Source organism: Tupaia chinensis, unplaced genomic scaffold, assembly GCF_000334495.1.
Source record: "Tupaia chinensis unplaced genomic scaffold, TupChi_1.0 Scaffold000063_1, whole genome shotgun sequence".
NCBI classification, from domain to species: Eukaryota; Metazoa; Chordata; class Mammalia; order Scandentia; family Tupaiidae; genus Tupaia; species Tupaia belangeri.
This window is the reverse complement of record NW_006159521.1, coordinates 7,808,171-7,829,224: the sequence shown is the minus strand read 5'-3', so window position 1 is coordinate 7,829,224 and position 21,054 is coordinate 7,808,171. Positions and strand designations below refer to the sequence as shown.

Genomic DNA, 21,054 nt, shown 5'->3' with positions numbered 1-21,054 from the left:
CTTTTTTTTAAAAAAAAAAAAAAACTATTTTTTAAAAAAGTAGCTGTTTCTATAGACATAAAAGGTATCTGAAGATTTAGGCAAAATGTGACCAAGTTCCTGCAGGACTATACATTCTTAATGAAACAAACAACCTGTAGTTGAAATGCAACAAGGCAGAAAGTTTTCAGTTTGAGACCATCCATTTCACTAATCCTAGAAGTATTTTGTGAGCAAGCTTTAGAGACAAAACATTAACATACTGGCAACCAGCAGTTGGCATAATGGCTATGTCGCTGGACTCCCATGTAGTTGACTGGAGTTCAAGTCCCAGACCCAATGGCTTAAACTCATGCCAGGCATGTATACATGTGTGCCCAAGATCCCGAGAGGAGAATAGAGAAAAAGGGATTGTGATGTGGCCATCCCCCCACCAGGGGCGGGGTGGGGTGGGGTGATTTTTCGCTGTCTCTGTCTTTCTGGCAAGTGAATGCACCCCCTATAGCAAAAACCTCTCACCCCCCTAAAAAGAAATATATACACACACACACATACACACACAAACACACATACACATAACATAGTGGTTCTCAAACTTTAGTGTGCATCAGAATCACCTGGAGGACTTGTTTCTAACCAAGACTGTTGAGCCCTACCTTTGGAGTTTCTGTTCAGTAGATTTAGGTAGGTGTCTTACTCTGTTAGTGTTGCTATAACAGAATACCTAAGACTGGGAAATTTATAAAGAAAAGAAGCTTGTTTGGCTCGTGACTCTGGTGACTGGAAAGCCCAAAAGCTTGGCACTGGCATCTGCTCAGCTCTAGTGAGAGCCAAGTGCAGCTGCACCCAACCATGAAAAAGCAGAAAGGCCAGTCGGTAAGTACAAAGAGACAGTAACCTGGGGTGGCTGGCTTGCTTTATAATACTCCACTTTCTTGGGAACTAATTTTGGATATTCACTCCCTACATAGAAACAGTCTACATCTATTCATCAGGGACCTGCCCCCATGTCCCAAACACCTCCCACTAGGTCCCACCTCCAAACACTGCCACTGGGTGTTAAGTTTCAACCTAGTGGGGCCCCCTAAACCATGTCAAGGGCCTAAGAATTTACATTTCCAACAGATTCCCTGGTGGTGCTGTTAATCCATGGACCATAATTTGTGAACAAGCTTTAGAGACAAAAATATTAATATAGTAGTTCTCAAACTTTAGTGTGTATCAGGATCACCTGGAGGACTTGCTCCTCCAGAACCACTTATTTATTTGAGACTTGAGAATAAGACCTTTAAACTTCATGGAAAAAATGAGTTGAAAGTACAAATTTATTTTGGAACAAAAAAAAAATCTGAAATCCATGCACACAGTTTTTATAATAATGCATACTGTCTATGAACTTTTGAAATCTCCTGGTATTACTAGATAATATACAAGAGAAAACAAATTAATCCCTGAGTTTTTACAATACTTGCTAATTGAACAGAGAAAAGGAATGATAAGCTTTGAGGTAAAATCATTCAACTACTCAAGGGGAAGAAAAATTTTAGAATATTAAAGTTATACATAAGTAAGAGTGAGCTGTACAACTTGCTGGCAATGCAATTAACACAAAAACAGCACAGACTATATACAAGATAGCAAAATCATATACTATGATATGTAACCCATGACATAAGCTTGAACTTTAATGACTTCATAAAGTTGAATACACTTTAAAATAGAGGACTTGCTCCTCCAGAACCACTTATTTATTTGAGACTTGAGAATAAGACCTTTAAACTTCATGGAAAAAATGAGTTGAAAGTACAAATTTATTTTGGAACAAAAAAAAAATCTGAAATCCATGCACACAGTTTTTATAATAATGCATACTGTCTATGAACTTTTTGAAATCTCCTGGTATTACTAGATAATATACAAGAGAAAACAAATTAATCCCTGAGTTTTTACAATACTTGCTAATTGAACAGAGAAAAGGAATGATAAGCTTTGAGGTAAAATCATTCAACTACTCAAGGGGAAGAAAAATTTTAGAATATTAAAGTTATACATAAGTAAGAGTGAGCTGTACAACTTGCTGGCAATGCAATTAACACAAAAACAGCACAGACTATATACAAGATAGCAAAATCATATACTATGATATGTAACCCATGACATAAGCTTGAACTTTAATGACTTCATAAAGTTGAATACACTTTAAAATATGAAAGAAAAAAATTTTTTTAATTATAAAAACAATTCCACTGTTAGCTTAAATAGAGAAGAGTAAAATATTTTAAGAAAATTCAGTAATTCTTAAGATCTTAAAATAGGTACAACAACTCAATGAATTAAACTAGTAAGACTAAGAAAAGCTTGTCTTACTCTGGATAAAGCAGAAGCTAATTTTCTAAAAAAGATGGAAATGAAGCGTGAGAAGAGGGAAGACTAGCTGCACACAATGATGCAATGGCAGGCTACAGCTCAAACTCTACACAGCAATTCAGAGAGTCAGGTCTTTCCTACTTGTTTATCAATGAATAAATCTGTATTTCTCTAAACTAGACTAGTGAACTTATTATGTTGTAAATCACAGCCCCCAACCCCCATCATAATGGAAAGGGATTATCCTACCTCAACACTCTCAATGACAACACTATCCTAAGAGAGATTTGTGCTTGTCAGAGAGACAGAAAGACAGAAAGTAAGAAATCACCCTCCAGGGAGGATGGCCATGCCACAATCCCTTCTCCTCCCGGGATTTTGGGCACACACACACACGCACCCCATGTAAGTTTCAAATTCTTGGGTCCAGGACTTGAACCAAGGTCAGACTCCCAGCGATATAACCACTATACCATTCGCTGGTTCTAATGGCACTATCTTTTTTTCTTTTTCTTTTTTTGGAGAGGTTTGCTATAGGGCGTGTGCACTCGCCAGCCAGACAGAGAGAGACATAGAGACAGAAAGCGAATAATCACCCCCCAGGGGGGATGGTCACGCCGCTATCCCTTCTCCTCCATTCTCCTCTTGGGATCTTGGGCACGCACGCACACGTGCCTGGCGTGAGTTTTAAGCCACCGGGTCCGGGACGCGAACCGCGGTCAACTACGTGGGAGTTCAGCAGCATAGCCATTACGCTAACTGCTGGTTTCCCCTAATGGCACTATCTTTTAAGGCAGAGACTATGGGCCCAGATGATAGTGTCAATAGAGTTGTAGGTATTGGGCCTCCTATCTACGTTTCTTTTCAGACAGTATTTCCTTCTTATTAAAATAAAGTCTAGAGGAGCCAGCAGGTGGCATGGTGAAAGCACTGGATTCCTGTATGGCTGACTATAGTCTGAGTCCCAGATCTGGTGACCTGATAATCATGCCAGGAGCACATGCGTGTGTGCCCAAAGTCTTGAGAGAAGAATGGAAAAGAAGGGACTGAAGCATGTCCATTCCCTCATGGGGATAATTTCTCACCATGTCTCTCTCTCCCTCCCTCCCTACCCACCCCCATGAGAACAAGTGCCCTATGGCCAAATAATAAAATAAATAAAGTCTAAGAATAATACAATAAAAAAGATAGGTTTTCTTTTCTTTCTACATGCTGCTCCTGACCAGGGTTTTTGTCCTCTTTATTTCACCACATAACAGCAAACAAGAAGCTCCCTTTGCAGGTAAGCTACCCAGTTTTAAAAACCAAAACCAAATCCAAAACAAGAAAAAAAAAAAAAAAAAAACACCAACAACAACAACAACTAAATAAAACTTATTAACTTTTGTGGAAGAATGAAGTTACACTTTTTAACTTTTGTGGAAGAATTAAGTTACCCTTTTGGTTTCAAGTAAGGACCACTTTTTTCTCATAAAATTATTTATTTCAACTATTGAGCATACCACATATCAGGATATTTCCCTGCAATCTTTTCAAAATAAACAGCTGCTCCATCTATTTGGGCATTACAATATGCCTCACTCAAATAGTGTAAATGATGACATTGCACAGACATTACTTTCTCCTAGGCTTTGCAAAATTCAGTCTGCCCTGAAAATTGCCCTTATTTCAAGTATTAAGTTAAGACACAGATAAACTACCTGAAGGTGCTCCAACCCAAGCCAGACCAAGAACTCCATCATCAAAATCTCGGTCTGTGAAGACATAGGCCAAACAGTAGTCATCATGATTCTGCTCAGAATTCAATTCCAGAAACTTCTCCACACCAATATTTGGGAAACGGAAAGGATTTGTAGGGTCCTTCTCATCAGCAGTTGTATTGATCTAAAATCCAAAACAACAATTTAAATAAGCAATTAACGTTAGCAGAGCCTGAGTATAAGTCTCTGCTCACTTCCTTCTTGACAATATGCTCAGGGCCCAAGGGAAATCACCCGAATTAAGGTTTCTAGGGTTGTTCTCACTACTCCCATCCCTGAGCTGATCACAGAAACCAGGGAAACAAAACAAGAAAGAAGGAAAGGAGGGAGGAGGAATTAAAATGGAAGATGTTAAATTTCTGAGCAAGTATTGACTAGGTTCCTGAACTTTGAACACCTGGGAAGAAAAAACAAGTTTTGCTTTGACCATGTCTATCAAAAAAAAAAAAAAAAAAAAAAAAAAAAAAAGTACTGTATCTCAAATTTAATCACCTAAACAAGTCCCCTTCAGTGCTAATTTTCTACATATGGAGACAAGCATAGGATATAAAACTCCATATTTTAGCTCATTACTAAAACATAAATATTGAATCCAAGACCATCACTACAGCAAACAAGTCAATTTCTTGGCTCTCTCCTGGCCTAGAGAGTCACATGAGTCAAGCTCAACAAACTTCAAGTTAGGTCTTTTTTCCTTGACTGTGAACACAGATTTTATTTTCTTTCAACTTTCAATTCACTTCTTTTACTATTTCAAGCTAAATTTCTCAAAACTTTTTTCTCGTACTTCGCTACTACATTGCAGTTTCTTCCTACAATCTGAAGATAATTTGTTCTGAAAGCAAATCTTTCCTTTATTAACCCCTGCCTCCTTTCAGAGATCCCTGCATATCCTCTGAAGTCCTAAAACAAGTGGCTTTCTCCAGGTAAGCTAGCAAATTACATATAAGACATGATAAAATTTTTAAACAGACATGTATAGGCGCCAACAGGTGGCACAGTGACTAAGGTGCAAGATTCTCACTGGCCAGCCATAGTTCGAGTCCTGGACCTGGAGGCTTGCTTTCTCACTTTCCAGTTCTCTCTCTCTCTGGTCAAATTCAAAATAATAATAACAAATAAAATAATTATTTTTTAAAAAGACAAGTAAGGTAACCTTAGTCTATGTGAAGACACTGGTAATACAGAGATGCTATAATAGCTATAACAGTTGACATAATAAGAACTACAGGTCTTTGTATGATTCATACTTTCCAGTAAAACCAAGTCTCAAAAGAAGACTAGAAAAGATACCATTGAGGGTAACTTCCCCAGGACAGATTTCAAAACATCTGATATATCTAATAAATATTAACAAAAAGTAATCGGTATTGTTATTTAATACAAAAATTCAAAAGCATATCACTATGTATTATGGATAGTCCATGATTAAAGATATGCTATAGATGTCTTTCTACCACTAAATATAGAAATTAAATTCCCTGATAGCCTGTAATATTAACTACAAATAAAAATTGCATCTAAATTTTAGTTACCTACACTAAAATTGGGACAATTGGTCCCAGCCACAATGGCACCACTGCACAGTGGCTGGGGCTCCAGCGGCAGTCCACGGTTTAGTTCCCGGCCCAACCTGAAAAAATTAGGTACATGCCTATGGTCCTAGGTAATTGGAAGACTGGAACAGGAGGATCATGACATGGAGAAACTGTCCAAAATATTATCTCCCTTCTTCCTTCCTCTCCACCCCCTTACTCCCCAGTTTTAAAAACTAATGGGAGAGGGAGATGATTAATATTCAACATCTGCTGAAAGAATATAAACTTTAAATTATTTAATGGGTCATGAATAAACTTCAACAGGTGAGATTTGGGCCAGCCAGTGCATAGTGGTTAAGGTGGCTGGATCCCACATGGTCGACCACGTAGTCAAGTTCCAGACCTGACAGTCTGAAAAACACACCAACTGCATGTGTGTGTATGCTCAAAATCCCAAGAGGAGAGAGAAATGGATAAGAAAGGAATATGGTGTAGCCATTCCCCACGGAGGGGGGGAGTGCTTTCTCTCTCTCTCTCTCTCATACACACACACGCCCTTTGTCAAAAATAAAAAAAAAAAAAAAATAGATGTGATTTAAATTAATGGTTTTGGGGTGGGGGGGGGCTCCTTTCTTTTTCTTTTTTAATTTGCCAGAGGGCACCTGAAGTCACCAGAGAGACAAGGAGACAAAGGAGGAGGTAAAGAAAGTTCCAGCCAAGGGATGTGAATACATCACTATGCCTTCCCCATTTCTCCATCCTGTCAGGATTTTGAATACACACACACACACACACACACACACCCCAGAATGACATGCTGTTTTCCAGGATGGATCTGAACCACACAGTTGACTATGTGGGATATCGTTCCTTTAGTCACCAATCCATGGGACCAAACCTTACATTTTAATCTTTTAAGGTCTAAAAACAACCAACTGCCATATTATTCATTTATACACACAAATGTATTTCTTTCTAATGCAAATAATTTTACTCAAAAAAAGTTCCTAACTACAACTTGCCCAGTGTCTTCCGCTTTTCACTATTTTCCATTCTGTTGCTCGGCCTAAGTAGCAATACTTACATCACTTACTGCTTACACTTGCTTACTTAAGGGTTAACACTGCTGTCAGAGAACATGAAAGCCCATGGTTATGAACAGTTTGGGGTTTTGTTTTTGTTTTTGAATTTTGCACTAGCTGACAAAGTCAGAAAGAGAGAAGGAAAAGAAGAAAGAACCACCCCTCCACACACACACACTGAGAAAGGTCATGCCACAATCTTTTTCCATTACTCCTTTCAGGATTTTGGACACACATGCCTGACATGCTGTTTTTTGTTTTTGTTTTTGTTTTTTTCCCAGGGTTTTTTAATGTATATAAGCAAAATTATTTAAGAGTCAATAAATTCTTATTTAAGGAATTTCTGATGTTTTTTAAGCTGGAAGGTCCAGGATTCAGACTGCATGGATGGCCACATGGGATTCAGCTGCTAAACTACCATGCTACTGGTTGGTCCTGTGAACAGTTCTTATACTGTAAATCTGCAAACCATATTTCAACTTAAGACACTCCAATTTAAGACACTACTTCTAAAAGGATCACCTACAACTGTCAATAAATACATATTAACATTTTCTAGTATATCCTTTTGTAATATAGTCCCACATATTTTAAGAAAAATGATTCACAAATATAAAGAAATCCAGTGGCCAACACTTTTAGTAGTAAAAGAATGATTTTCTCTTTTTTTTTTTTTTTTTCCTTTTTTTAAGGTTTTTTGCCATAGAGCGTGTATGCTCTCTGGAGAAAGAGAGAGAGAGAGAGGGAAAGTGAGAAATCATTCCCCCAGGGGGATGTCCACACCACAATTCCTTCTTCTACATTCTCCTCCTGTGATTTTTGGGCACGCAAAAACATATACCCAGCATGATTTTTTTTTTCTTTTTTTTGGTGAGGTTTTTGCTATAGGGCGCGTGTGCTCGCCAAACAGACAGAGAGAGATAGACAGACAGAAAGTGAGAAATCAGCCCCCAGGGGGGATGGCCATGCCACAATCCCTTTTCCTCCATTCTCCTCTCGGGATCTTGGGCACGCACGCACATGCGCCCGGCTGAGTTTAAGCCACCGGGTCCGGGACTCGAACTGTGGTCGACTACGTGGGAGTCCAACGACATAGCCATTACGCTAATTGCTGGTCCCTACCCAGCATGATTTTCAAGCCACCAGGTCCAAGATTTGAACCATAGTTGGCCATGTAGAAATCTAGCACCTTAACCATCATGCCACCTACGGCCCCCAAGGATGATTTTTTTTAAAAATGAGGTTGTATATCTAGTTTATAAATTTCAATTCATAAAAGCTATACACATACATTTAGAAAAATAATAAAAATTTTTAAACAATTAGCCCAATTTTCTCAGTATCTCATTATAATATTTATTTATAATTTGGAACATTAAAATAGTGACCCTGTGACTCTAGCATTTCTCAAAATGTATTCTGCAGTGTTCTGGAATCTCAGTTGATATTAACACAAAACAAAAAACTCAAAACCCAACATTCCATAGTCAGATTTATTTTTAATAATAGAGGTTTCTTTCCTGAAAGCTTTCTCAAAACTTGATATATGTTAGTGTGATCTGTGAATTTTCAAGACTATTATAGAATTAAGTGTTTTCCCAACTTTCTACTTTAAACATCACATGTAACCTCCCATTCCCCTTTAAAATCAAATAGGATACACACTAAAACATAATGCACAGGCAAATCTTAAGACACTGAGGAGTAATGTGGGGCCGGGGGTCGGGTCCTTTATCTGTAGTTGCTGATGGGCTAGGTCTTTCTTTAGAGTAGTTAACCAGACAGACAGAAAATGGCACTACCTTACCTCTACGGTAGTCTAGGTTAGAGCCCTATAGATTTAATTCTTAAATCATAAACTCCCACGTATCCGTGTATATGTAAAAGTCAAGAGTAAAAATAATCTAACTTAGCAGATCACTAATTCAAACTACCTAATGCACAAAAATGAAGTAAAAAAGAAAGCATTTTTCTTTCTTTAAATACATTCCTTACTGTTTATCTTTTCAAATATTTTTGTTTTTAACTATTAAATATTAAAATTCCTTACTCTTATGCGTTTCACCATGAAACTGATGTTACGAATTCCAGAGAAGTCTGTGGTCTGGTAAATAGTATCAATCGCTTTAACATGACTGGATATCTATTGATTTAAAAAAGAAGAAGAACATTTTAGAAATGATGTCGGAAAAAAATGGTTTTCCATTTCTAAAATCAAGAATTAATTATTCATGCTCCACCCCATTCAAATTCTTAAGTGTTTATATCATATACTAGACAGAAGTATAAAAAGATTAGTGAGCTAGGGCGGAAAAGCAGATTCTTTGCCTTTCCCAGGCTCTTCCCTGGCCAAAAACAAACATGTGCACTTGCTTCAGTCACATAAGAACTCTGTTTCTTCGATCCATCCTACAACGCCAGGTGCCCATGCCTTTTCACATGCTGATGCCTTAGGCCTAGGTTATCTTTCTCTTTTCATACTTCAGACTCAGCTCACACATTTTCTATAAAATCTGCCTAGAACATCAGGACACTAGTCACCTCCTGACTTGAGTCCTTCTATCGCTGTGTTAGTCTACATTCTGTAAGTTTTGCTGACCACTTTCTATATACAGGCACTGTTGCAGGTGCAGGGGATGTACTGATGAACAAAATAGAGGCAGCCCCTGAAAATTTACCGGAGTTTATTCTAATGGGGGCGGAAAGAAAGGAGAGAATACAAATAAAAAAAGGTACATTTAGGGCCGGCAGGTGGCATGGTGGTTAGGGGTATTGGATTCCACATGGCCAATCACAGTTTGAGTCCTGGACCTGGCAGATGGCTTTCTCACTCTCTCTTTCTCCCTCTCTCTCTTCCTCTCTGGTCAAAATTAAAAATAAATAAATTAAATAAAACTAAATAAGACATTTTTCTAAAAACAGGTACATTTCATACTTGGTCAAATTCTAGAAGATAAACATGTGACGGAACACAAAAAGCACCTGTTTAACTGACTCCCAACTAATTGGCTTCTATACCACTTTGGACACAAACTTCCTAATTTCTTTGACAAAAACCAATCTTGCTATTAATACCATTTATTAATGTGAAAAATTATATAAACATAAAATATGTGAATAAAAGCATTAACAAAATTAATTTCAAAAGTAGCCTCAACTGCCAAACATTGCTGATGAAAGTCATCAACAGTGCCAACAAGGCTACCTAATCTCTGCTGGGCCTGGCGATCGCTTTTCCAACTCTGGCTGGTTCTACTCCAGTCCCAACAGCAGTAGTTCAAACATTTCTCCATGGTGAGTTTACCTCAAACTTTACTCAGAGTTTATCTTGACCCCCTCCTCTCTTTACCTTTAAGTTCTCTTATCTTTATCCATCTCTATCTTACTCAAAGAGTAACTCTTCCTTATAGGTAATTTTTCTTTATTCCTAACCCCAGCCCTAACGGGATATTCAGAATCATTTTTTTCCTCTTACATTTTTTTCTCTATTGAATCATTTTCTTCATCAACAATTCCATGTTATTTCTACACCACCATTCTTTTTCTATTCCTCATATTTCTTGAAACCCTCATTGTCTCTGCTAACCTATTCCTTAATGTTTTCACCAATGCAACTCTACAGAAAGCTTAAAGTTCATTAATAATCTTCCAGCATCTAAAATTCAACTACATTCTGTAGTCACTTTCTTTGATATCTCTGCATATGACACAACTGGCTATGAATTCTGACCTGAAACATGTTTGTTCCTTGGTTAAGCCTACTTAGCCTCCTGCCCCTTTAACTATTAGGTTTTTCCACACTAGCTTCTCTCTTCCTCATCCTCTTCACTATTACAAACATCTCCCAGACTCCTCCCTTTCTATTTCATTCTCTTCCTATATTTCAACTATTTCTTTTATACCCTTCAATTCCATAGACAAAGCTCAAGGCTAACCTTCCCTAAGCTCTAGTTCAACATTTTCAATATCTTTAGGGAATGACCACCTGGCTTTCTAAAATAAGCTCATCTCCACTACCAAAATGAATTCATCAGGTGTACTAATGCTGCCTCCATCTTCTGAGTCTTAAATCCTCTGAGCAAAAAACTCTCACTGAGTACATTCAACATGAAGGACATTTTGAAGGGTACTTTCAAAAAATTTATACTTTCATAAGAACTGAGAAGACACAAGTACAAATAATAATGTAATTTAGACTAGTGCTAAGTACACTGAGGGTATAGAATAGAAATTAAATACTTCTGGTTGAAGAATTCCTCTATTCTTCTCTCCTTTAATTCCACAAATGAAAATTCAATTCTCTTTTCTCTTTTCTTTAAGAGAGATTTCTGCAATAGTGTGCATGCACTCACCAAAGAGAAAGACAGAAAGTGAGTAATCAGTCCCCCAGGGGGAAATGACCACACCACAATCCCTTCTCCTTCATTGTCTTGGGACTTGGGGCATGCATGCACACATGCCTGACATGAATTTTAAACTGCCAGGTCCAGGACTCAAACTGCAGTCACCCACATGCGAGTCCAGTGACATAACCATTATGCCATCTGCTGGTCCCTTCAATTCTCTTTTCAAATCTGAGCTTCATCTCCTTTAGGAATCTTTCTCTTACACCCCTTTTTTCAATGACACTAAAATATCCTAACTAGCCTTTCAGTTACCTATGTACTTCTCTTACACATTATACCACAACATGTTCAAAATGTCTAATAATTTTCAAAAAAGATAAACACCTACTAAGTTTAATTTTTTTAATGAAGATATACATATAATGAAACCACTTGAGAATTTCTGAAATAGTGCATAATTATAAATACCTGGGCAATCACAGCTTCTCGTGTTCCGTAATATTTAAAGAACAGATGATCAGTCTGAATATAAAGCTGACAGGTATTTTTTTCAGCTGAAGTTGTACGTTTTTTCCTCAGGAGTTCTGGACCATTAGCAGCATGCTCTTCTTTAGGTGTCTATATTGCAAAAAAGATCATTTCTAACAATTAGCATACTTTATTATTTAATTTTATATAGTTGTGACTACATATTATAAGCAATTTTCTAGTCTGCTTTATTATTTCAATATTTACGATGTCATTAAAAATTCTTCATATACGTCACTTTCAGTCAAACATTCTTTGTATAGACGACTTAACTTAAGAATCTCCTCAATTTTAAACATTTTCAAAACTTTTTTCTTAATATGTATTTACTCAAAGCTAAAGCAAGTCTTAGAACTGTTTGGTATCTTCCACTACCTCATACCTAATACCAATCTACCACCCAATCCTGTATTTATCTCATATAAGTACCCAGGAATTCTGCCCATTGCTTCTGGCTCCACCACTTTACCCTAAGCTACGACTACTTCATACCCAGAACACTACCCTGAGATCGATTCACTCAATCCATACACACTATTGACCTTTGATCTATTCCATACTACAATCTTTTCAAAATGCATCTTTGAATATGCTTCCCACTTCAATTATTTTCCTGTTAGAGAGCAGGTGTACTTGACAGAGGAGAAAGCGCACCACATGAGGAATAACCATGCCAAAATCCCTTCTCTCTCTCCCCCTCCTTTCAGGATTTTAAGCACACAGGCGCACATGCCTGGCATGTTTCTCAAACTGTTGGGTCCAAGATTCAAACCGTACGGTTGGCCATACAGAATCCAGCTGCCCCAACCACCATGCCACAGAGCTGGCCCATACTTGGGCTTAAATATACAGTATTATTTATCTCCTATTTTCACTGAATACAGCATTCCTGGAGGACAGTTACTCTGTTTCAGCACATTCCACTGACTTCTGGTTTCAAATGAGAGATGAGCTGACATTTGTACTCTCTCCTTCCCTGCCATCTTTCAGGATTTTTGCTCTTTGTTATCTAATCATTCCCCTCTGGTAGCTTTTTAATGACATTTTGTTGTCCTTTTTAGAAGTTAACCTACAGATGCGGCAGGCAGATGGCACAGTGATTAAGGTGCTGGACTCCCACATTGCTGACAACAGTTCATGTCCCAGACCTGACAACAGTTCATGTCCCTTTCTCTCTCTCTCTCTGTATTTCTCTGATCAAATTAAAAAATAATAACAACACATAAAATTAAAATAATTCTTTAAAAAAAAGGTTAACGTACAGATAACAAGATAATCCCTGACTTACCCAACATCAAATATAAATTAGAACTGTTACCTGTTCACAGATAACTTCGAAACACTTTAATTACGTTTTATTCCCTCCCACTTATCTCCTTTCCTACTTTTATATACACATAAACACACACACACATATATATACACATAGATCATCCTAATGAGTCTTTACTATTATTATTTTATAGAATACAGTCAATATTCATGCAGAATTACCCATTGTGTTGTTTATTCTACATCCAATCCTATAAGCTACCATCTGAGTCCACAATATTTTCACTAGAAAAAAAACTTTTTAATGTGGTCTGCTGGTTCTACTTTCAATTTGAAATGTCTTTATTTCACTTTTATCTATTTTCACTGAGTATTGCATTCTAGGATAGCAGTTACTCTGTTTCAGCATATTCCACTGTCTCCTGGTTTCAACTGTTTGCATTGAGATGAGCTCCATTTTTACTGGTGCTTTTTAGAAGGTGATTGAACGTTTTCAGACTAGTTATTTTAGCACTGTATCACTGGTTTTCAGACTTTTCAAAAAATGTGCTATGGCGTTGGCTTTCACCGCAAATCATTTTTCCTACTCAAATGATAGGGTCACTGAATTTGTTGTTTCATATATATCTGTCACATTTGAAAATTTCACAGCTATTATCTGTCCTTATTTGACTCCATTTTTTCTCTTTCTATCAATTATACATATGTTAGACCCTTTTAAATAACATCTGTCTCTTGTGCTCTTTCCTGAATTTTCCATCATTTAGTTTCCTAGTGTCTTCTTACACTACATCATCCAGATCTAAATCTACCAAATGCCTCAATGTCTGCTGTTATATTTTTCAGTTCTAAAATTTCCATCAGGTTCTTCTGTTTGGTTTCAATTTTTACTGAAATTTAAAATTCTGACTTTATGAACATATTAAAGTCTGGGTCTGATCATTTCATTATCTGGACATATTGTGGCTATTTCCTTTGTCTGTTGATCTCCTTTTTTTTTTGGAGAGGTTTTTGCTATAGGGCGCATGCGCTTGCCAGACAGACGGAGAGAGACAGAGAGTCAGAAAGCGAGAAATCACCCCCCAGGGGGGATGGCCACGCCGCAATCCCTTCTCCTCCGTTCTCCTCTTGGGATCTTGGGCATGCACGCACACGCGCACGGTGTGAGTTTTAAGCCACCGGGTCCGGGACGTGAACCGCAGTCGACTACATGGGAGTCCAGCGACATAGCCATTATGCTAACTTCTGGTCCCCTGTCTGTTGATTTTCTTGTTCTTCTACTATGTTGTTCTACTTGTTCATATGCTGGTTATTTTGAACTGGGTACCAGACAACATACATGGAAAATCAAAGATATAATCTGAGGCTTCAGATGATTTCTTTTCCAAGAGATTTACTTTCACTTCTGGCAAGCAGTTAGGCTTGGTACTCTAGTAATCCTGAATCACCTTCATGCAATCAGGGACTAAGATGTGAAACTTGAATCTCTGTGTAGGGAGGCAGGACACTTCCTCATTCACCCTTACTGCTAAGGAATAGACCTTCACTGTTCCGACTTAAGGCTCTTCTGGGCAGGGCCTAAACAATATTTTTATACTTAGTCTCATGAACCTGGACAGATTCATCTTCTCAGTCCCTGAGTTACCTCCTCATGAAGTGGAAGACATGCCTGAAGAAAAGGCAACCCCAAATGCCAGCCTCATATTTCTAGGAGTATACTTTTTCTATGATCTTGGTCCCATAATTCTTCAAAGTGTTGTTATTTTTTCCACTGCCTTCAAATATATACACATACCCACACACATACATGTAAGTACACACATAAACACAGACATATCTGTTTTTTTAATTGGTTATATTTTGAAGACATGCTGATTTTTTTAAAGTTTACTTAGTTTTATTTATGACAGAGTACATGTGCATGCACTAGAGAAGAAGAGAGAAAGAAGGTACTCTAACAGTGCCTGGTCAAGCCCTAATCTCTACACTGCAATTTTCCATTCTGTCAGGATCTCAGGCACATGAGTGAAGCTGATGGGGCTGGGATTCAAACTCCAGTCGGCTATGTGGGATCTGGCTTCCTCTGCACAGTTCCTACTTGATGCACCAAGGAGCTATCCCCAGGATGGCTATTAGCTTCCCAAACAAAAAAAGAAATACTTCTTTATTCCTTAGAAAATATTCTTTGTTGGGCCAGCCCCATAGTGTAGCAGTTAAGCAATGTTCACAGGAAGTCAAGTCCTACAGGGCTGGTCATGGCTTGAATTCCAGCCCCAGAGGTTTGAAAAACACACCAGGCACATGTGTGTACATGCCCAAAATTCTAACAGGATGGAGAATAGAAGAAAAAAGGACTGTGTTGCAATAATGCCCTAATAGGGGAATTCTATCTCTGTCTGTCTCTCTTTCTTTCTCTCCCTCTCTCTGGTGAGTGCACGTGCCCTCTTACAGTTAAAAAATAATATTAGTAAGTTTTTTTTTATTAATGTTATACATTGTGAGTATTTCTCAAAAAGTTTGTAAGCCGGGGCTGGATAGTGGTACAGCAGTAAAACACAACACTCAAGTGTGGCCCACATGGGATGGTCCCAGGCTCAAATCCAGAGACCTCCCTAAACATGCTGAGCATGCATGTGTCCATTCCCCTGGGCCGTGTGGAGCTGGCATGGACTGTGGTGACAGGATTCAGCTGGGTGTGTAGTCTGTCTGCCTCTCTCGTGCTTTCTTGCTTGTGGAAGAAATAAACTTTAAAAACAGTATTTATAGGGCTAGCCCCTGTAGCCCAATGATTAAAGGAGCTGGATCTCACATGGTTGACACTGGCTTGAATCCCAGCCCTCACATCTTGAAAAAAGCAGGCCAGGCATGTGCATGTATACCCAAAATCTCATGGAGAAATGGAGAACAGACTGCCACATGGCCAAACCTCTCACTGGTTATGCTTTCTCCCTCTCCCTTTGTGTTTCTCTGTCTCGCTCTGGCAAGCATATACACTCTGAGACAATTTAACTTAATTTACTTCCTTCCTTACTTACTTAGCTATTTATTTAGGGGCCTAGCACATGGCCTAGTGGCTACGTTGCTGGACTCCTCCAGGGCTGACCACAGTTCAAGTCCAGGAACCGATGACTTAAAAATCATGCCAGGTGCCTGTACGTGAGTGCCCAAAATCTCAAGAGGAGAATGGAGGAGATGGGACTGTGGCACAGCCATCCTTCCTGGGGGAGTGCAGGGTGACTTCTCACTTTTCCTCTCACTGTTTCTGTCTCTCTCTCTCTCTCCAGCAAGTGCATATGCCCTAAGGCAAAAACTTCTAAAAAAAAAAAAAATACAAACACACACACACACACACATATATATATATATATAAAAAACTTGTCTTCACTTTAAGGTATCTTTTCATTAACATACTATGAGATATACTGATCAGTGCTGAACACATACCAGAATGTCCCAGGTTCACATCCAGAGGGCTCCCTGTACACACTGGATGAGGAGCATGCTCATGATCTAAGGCAGGGAATGAACTGGAGCATGAAGCCCGCGTTGCTGGTAAGTATCTTTCTCTTTCTCTCTCACTCTCATTCATGAAAGAAACTTTAAAATTATTCATTTTGTCTAATTCAAGGTGTTTCTCTAACTTGACATCTAAAGTATTTTTTTAATATCTTCTTTTGTGAAGTCTCTTGTCAAATGCTATGTCTCTCCTAAATTAAGGATTCCATATGTTTTTAAAAATTAAGTTATGAGTTATTTTACATATTCTAGAGAAAAGTCTTTTGTCAGATAGATGTATTGTGGACATTTTCTCAATCTGTGGCTCATTTTTACTTTTTCTTAAATGTCTCTCTTTAAAAAACTTCTTTTTTTTTTTAAGAATTATTTTACTTAACTTTACTTATTCATTTATTTATTTTTATTCATTTGACCAGAGAGGGAAGAACAAGAGAAAGAGAGAGGGAAAGTAAGAAAGCAAGTTGCCAGTTCCAGGACCTGGACCATGAATGGTCATGTGAGAGTCCAGCACCCCCAAACACCACACCAGTTGCTGGCTCCACAACTTCCATTTTTCATGAAAGAATGAAAAAGAAAGCATAACTCCAACAGGGCTGTGACATCACAACATACTCCCTGTCTTCGGCCATCCCCAGATCATGGCCAAGTGCATGCCCAACATACTCAGGGAGGTCTCAGTACCTGAACTGGGACCGTTTCCATGTGTGACTGCCTCACACAGCAGTGTGTTTTACCACTGCACTGCTGTCTGGTCCCTTTACCTGTGTGTTTTAAGGCAAAGATTTTAATTTAAAGGAAGTAAAGTTTATATATTTTGGGGAAATAGGGTATTTTATGCTCTAAGAAACTGTTTTCTAGCTAAAGTGATACAAATTTCTTCTGTGCTTTTTCCTGCAAGGTTTAGTTTTAGCTTTGTAGGTAGGTCTATTACTTAATTTGAGTTCATTTTTATGTAAGATAAAAAGTGTTAAGTCTCAATTTTTGTTTCATTTGGCTATCCAATTGTTTCAGTATCATTTGTTGACAAAACAGTTCTTCCTTCCTTTAACTTACCTTAGGAACTTGATGGAAAAATTAACTGGCTCTATTCTGGTCCACTAATCTATATGTTTACCCTTAAGTAAAAATATACTCTCTTGATTATTATAGCCTAATAGTAAGTCTTAAAGGAAGTATAAATCCTATAGTTTTGCTCTTTTTTTTGAAAATTGTTTTAGTTATTCTAAGCCTTTTACATTCCAGCTTTCAGTCAGTCAATTAATTACTAGAAAAATTCCCACGGGGGGTGGGGAGTACCAGCAGTTAGCATAATGGCTATGTCGCTGGACTCCCACGTAGTCGACCGTGGTTCGTGTCCAGGACCCGGTGGCTTAAAACTCACGCCGGGCGCGTGTGCGTGCGTGCCCAAGATCCTGAGAGGAGAATGGAGGAAAAGAAACTGCGACGTGGCCATCCCCTCCCCCCCCCCACGCCCCACACACAACCCCAGGGTGATTTCTCACTTTCTGTCTGTCTCACTTTGTCTTTCTGGTGAGCGCACATGCCCTATAGCAAAAACTTCTCCAAAAAAAAGAAAACAAAAGAAAAATTCCCACTGGAATTTTTTTTTGGACAGGTTTTTGCTATAGGGCACATGCACTTGCCAGAAAGACAGAGACAGACAGAGAGACAGAAAGCGAGAAATCACCGCCTAGGGGGCATGGCCATGCCGCAATCCCTTCTCCTCCATTCTCCTCTCGGGATCTTGGGCACGCACGCACACGTGCCCAGAGTGAGTTTAAGCCACCGGGTCTGGGACTCGAACCGCAGTCGACTACTTGGGAGTCCAGCGACATAGCCATTATGCTAACTGCTGGTACCCCCCACTGGGATTTTTGATACGGTACATTGCATTGACTCAATAGAACAATTTAGGGAGAAGCGATATATTGAGTTTTCCAACCATGAATATATTTTATTATTTCTCCTATTTCTCCACTTATTTAGATCCTTGTTTTTTCATGGCAATATTTTATAGTTTTTCATGTACACATCATACATTTATTTTATTAAATTTATTCTAGGCATTTTATTCATTTATTCATACATTCAAACATTCATTCATTCATTTACTTTTAGAAGTTCCCTCACTGCTGAGTTTCACTTTTAATATTTAGTTTAGGGCCAGCAGGTGGCGTGGTGGTTAAGGGCGCTGGACTCCCACATGGCTGACACGGTTCGAGTCCCCGATCTGGCAGCTTGCTTGCTCTCTCTCTCTCTGTCCCTCTCTGGTCAAATTAAAATAAATAAATAAAGCGAAATAAAAATAGTTTAAAAAATATTTAGTTTACAAAATTTTACGTCTTCATAAGGAGTATTTGCCAGTAGTTTCGTTTTCTTACAAAATCTTAGTCTGGTATGAGTATCACAGTAATGGTGGCTCAGAAAAAAGTTTTCCCTTATCTTTAATTTCTTAAGGGCTTTTTCTAAGATTAGTACTATTTCTTTCTTAACTATTTGGAGTTAAACAGTGAAGTTACATATCTGGGCTTAAAGCCACCTTTGATGGAAAATTATTAATTATCATTCATAAACACTCACATATATTCCATTATTGCTTGTGTTGTTTCCTTAATTTGTGTCTTTAAATGAATGTGTCTGTTAAATTGATACTGTTGAATTTACTGGTTAAGCATGTTCAAAATATACACTGTTTATAATAATGTCCCCTCTTCAATCCCTGATACTGTTAATTTGCATGTTTTCTCTTTATTTCTTTAGCAGACTAGCTAGAAGTTTATCAGGTATATTAATCTTTTCCATTGGTTTTTCCTCTGCTTGTTTTCTACTTCACTGATACCTTACCTTCTCTTATCAACTGTTTTATTCTATTTACTTAGGTTTAAGTTGCATTTGCATTTTCCTTGTCTAGCTCTTTAAGGTAGATGCTTATATGACTGATTTCTAGATCGTTCTTCTTTTCACTTTTTTTTTTTTTTTTTGAGAGGTTTTTTTGCTATAAGGCATGTGCACTCGCCAGAAAGACAGAGCGAGACAAAGAGATAGAAAACGAGAAATCACCCGACCGGGGGTATGGCCACACCGCAATCCCTTCTCCTCCATTCTCCTCTTGGGATCCTGGGCAGGCACACACACACGCCTGGTGTGAGTTCAACCCACCAGGTCCAGGACTCGAACCATGTTTGGCTACATGGGAATTCAGTGATATAGTCATTACGCTAACTGCTGGTCCTGATTATTCTTCTTTTCTAGTATGATATTTCAATGCTTTAAACTATCTTTTAAGCACTGCTTTGGTCGAATCTTAAAAATTCTGCAGTTCTGATGCCTGGCCCAGTCAGCCTGAACACCAGCACACATGTGAGTGCCAAAGAACCGAAAGGCTGGAGGACTGGAGGAGGTGTACAACGGGGTGATCAGATCCTGCGGAGGGTACTCATGATCTCTTCCACCTCCACCTCTCCACTGTCACATGTGCATGCATGTGCTCTATCATGAGTTTCTTTTTTTTTCAAAGGTATGTGATTTAATTTCCAAATACTTGGGAATTTTCCAGATTTTCTGTTAGGAATTTCTAGTTTAATTCCCTTGAAAACTAAAGAACTAATCTGTATACTTTTAATCTTTTAAAATTAATGAAGACTTCTTTTATGACCAGTTTTGTCATGATTAAGTTTAAAAAGACTGAAAATTGGGACCAGCATTTAGCATAAGGCTATGTCGCTGGACTCCCATGTAGTCGACCGCGATTCGAGTCTCGGACCCGGTGGCTTAAACTCACCCTGGGCGTGTGAGGGTGCGTGCGTGCCCAAGATCCTGAGAGGAGAATAGAGGAGAAGGGATTGCAGCGTGGCCATCTCCCCTGAGGGATGATTTCTCACTTTCTGTCTGTCTCTGTCTTTCTGGCGAGCACACGTGGGCCTATAGCAAAAATCTCTCAGAAAAAAAAAAAGACTGAAAATATATATGCTTAGCAAATAAAGTGTAAATTTAGAAGAGGTTCCAAGTGCACGCAGTAAGAATGTGTATTCTGCCATAAGTAAGGGGAATGGTCTATACATGTCAACTAGGTATCTGACAGTATTCAAGTATTCTATATCCTTACTCATTTTCTGTATACTTGTTCAAGCAATCTATTGACTTGATATGACTCAGAAAAGAGAATGATCTCTAACTACAATTTGTAGGATTCTCCATTTCTCCTTTTAGTTTGGTCAGTTTTTCCTTCATGTACTTCTACCTCGTTCATTCATTCTAGCTTTTTTTTCCCCTATAGAGCACATGCACTCACCAGGAGTAAGAGAAAGAGAAAGAGCAAGAAAGAAAGTATGAAATCACCTCACAGGAGAGATGGCCATGCCACAATCCTGTTTCCTCCATTCTCTTCTTGGGATTTTGGGCATGCACACACACATGCTTGATGAGTTTCTCAAGTACCAGGTACGAGACTCAAACAACTTAGTTACCCACGTAGGATTCAGACACTTTACTCACCATACCATCAGATGGCCCAGATTTTTTTTCATTTCAAACTTATAATTTAAATAACGATAACCCGTCACCGATTAAAGAAACGGGTAGGGCCAGCATGTGGCATGGAGGTTAAGGCAGCTGGATCTCATATGGCCGTCAGCCTGAACACCAGCACACATGTGAGTGCCAAAGA

At 38.5% G+C, this 21,054-nt stretch overlaps 1 protein-coding gene across 1 annotated transcript in view; it reads right to left on the bottom strand.

Annotated features, from left to right (window-relative positions):
* The window catches only part of ADAM10 (ADAM metallopeptidase domain 10), a 166,487-nt gene that overhangs the window by 33,001 nt on the left and 112,432 nt on the right, over positions 1-21,054 (bottom strand). Inside the window, exons 6-8 of the mRNA XM_014581853.1 lie at positions 11,541-11,690; positions 8,777-8,869; positions 4,047-4,230 (exon numbers count right to left, since the gene is read on the bottom strand). Of these exons, the coding sequence (XP_014437339.1) occupies positions 4,047-4,230; positions 8,777-8,869; positions 11,541-11,690 (427 nt within the window). The remainder of the gene's footprint in view (positions 1-4,046; positions 4,231-8,776; positions 8,870-11,540; positions 11,691-21,054) is intronic.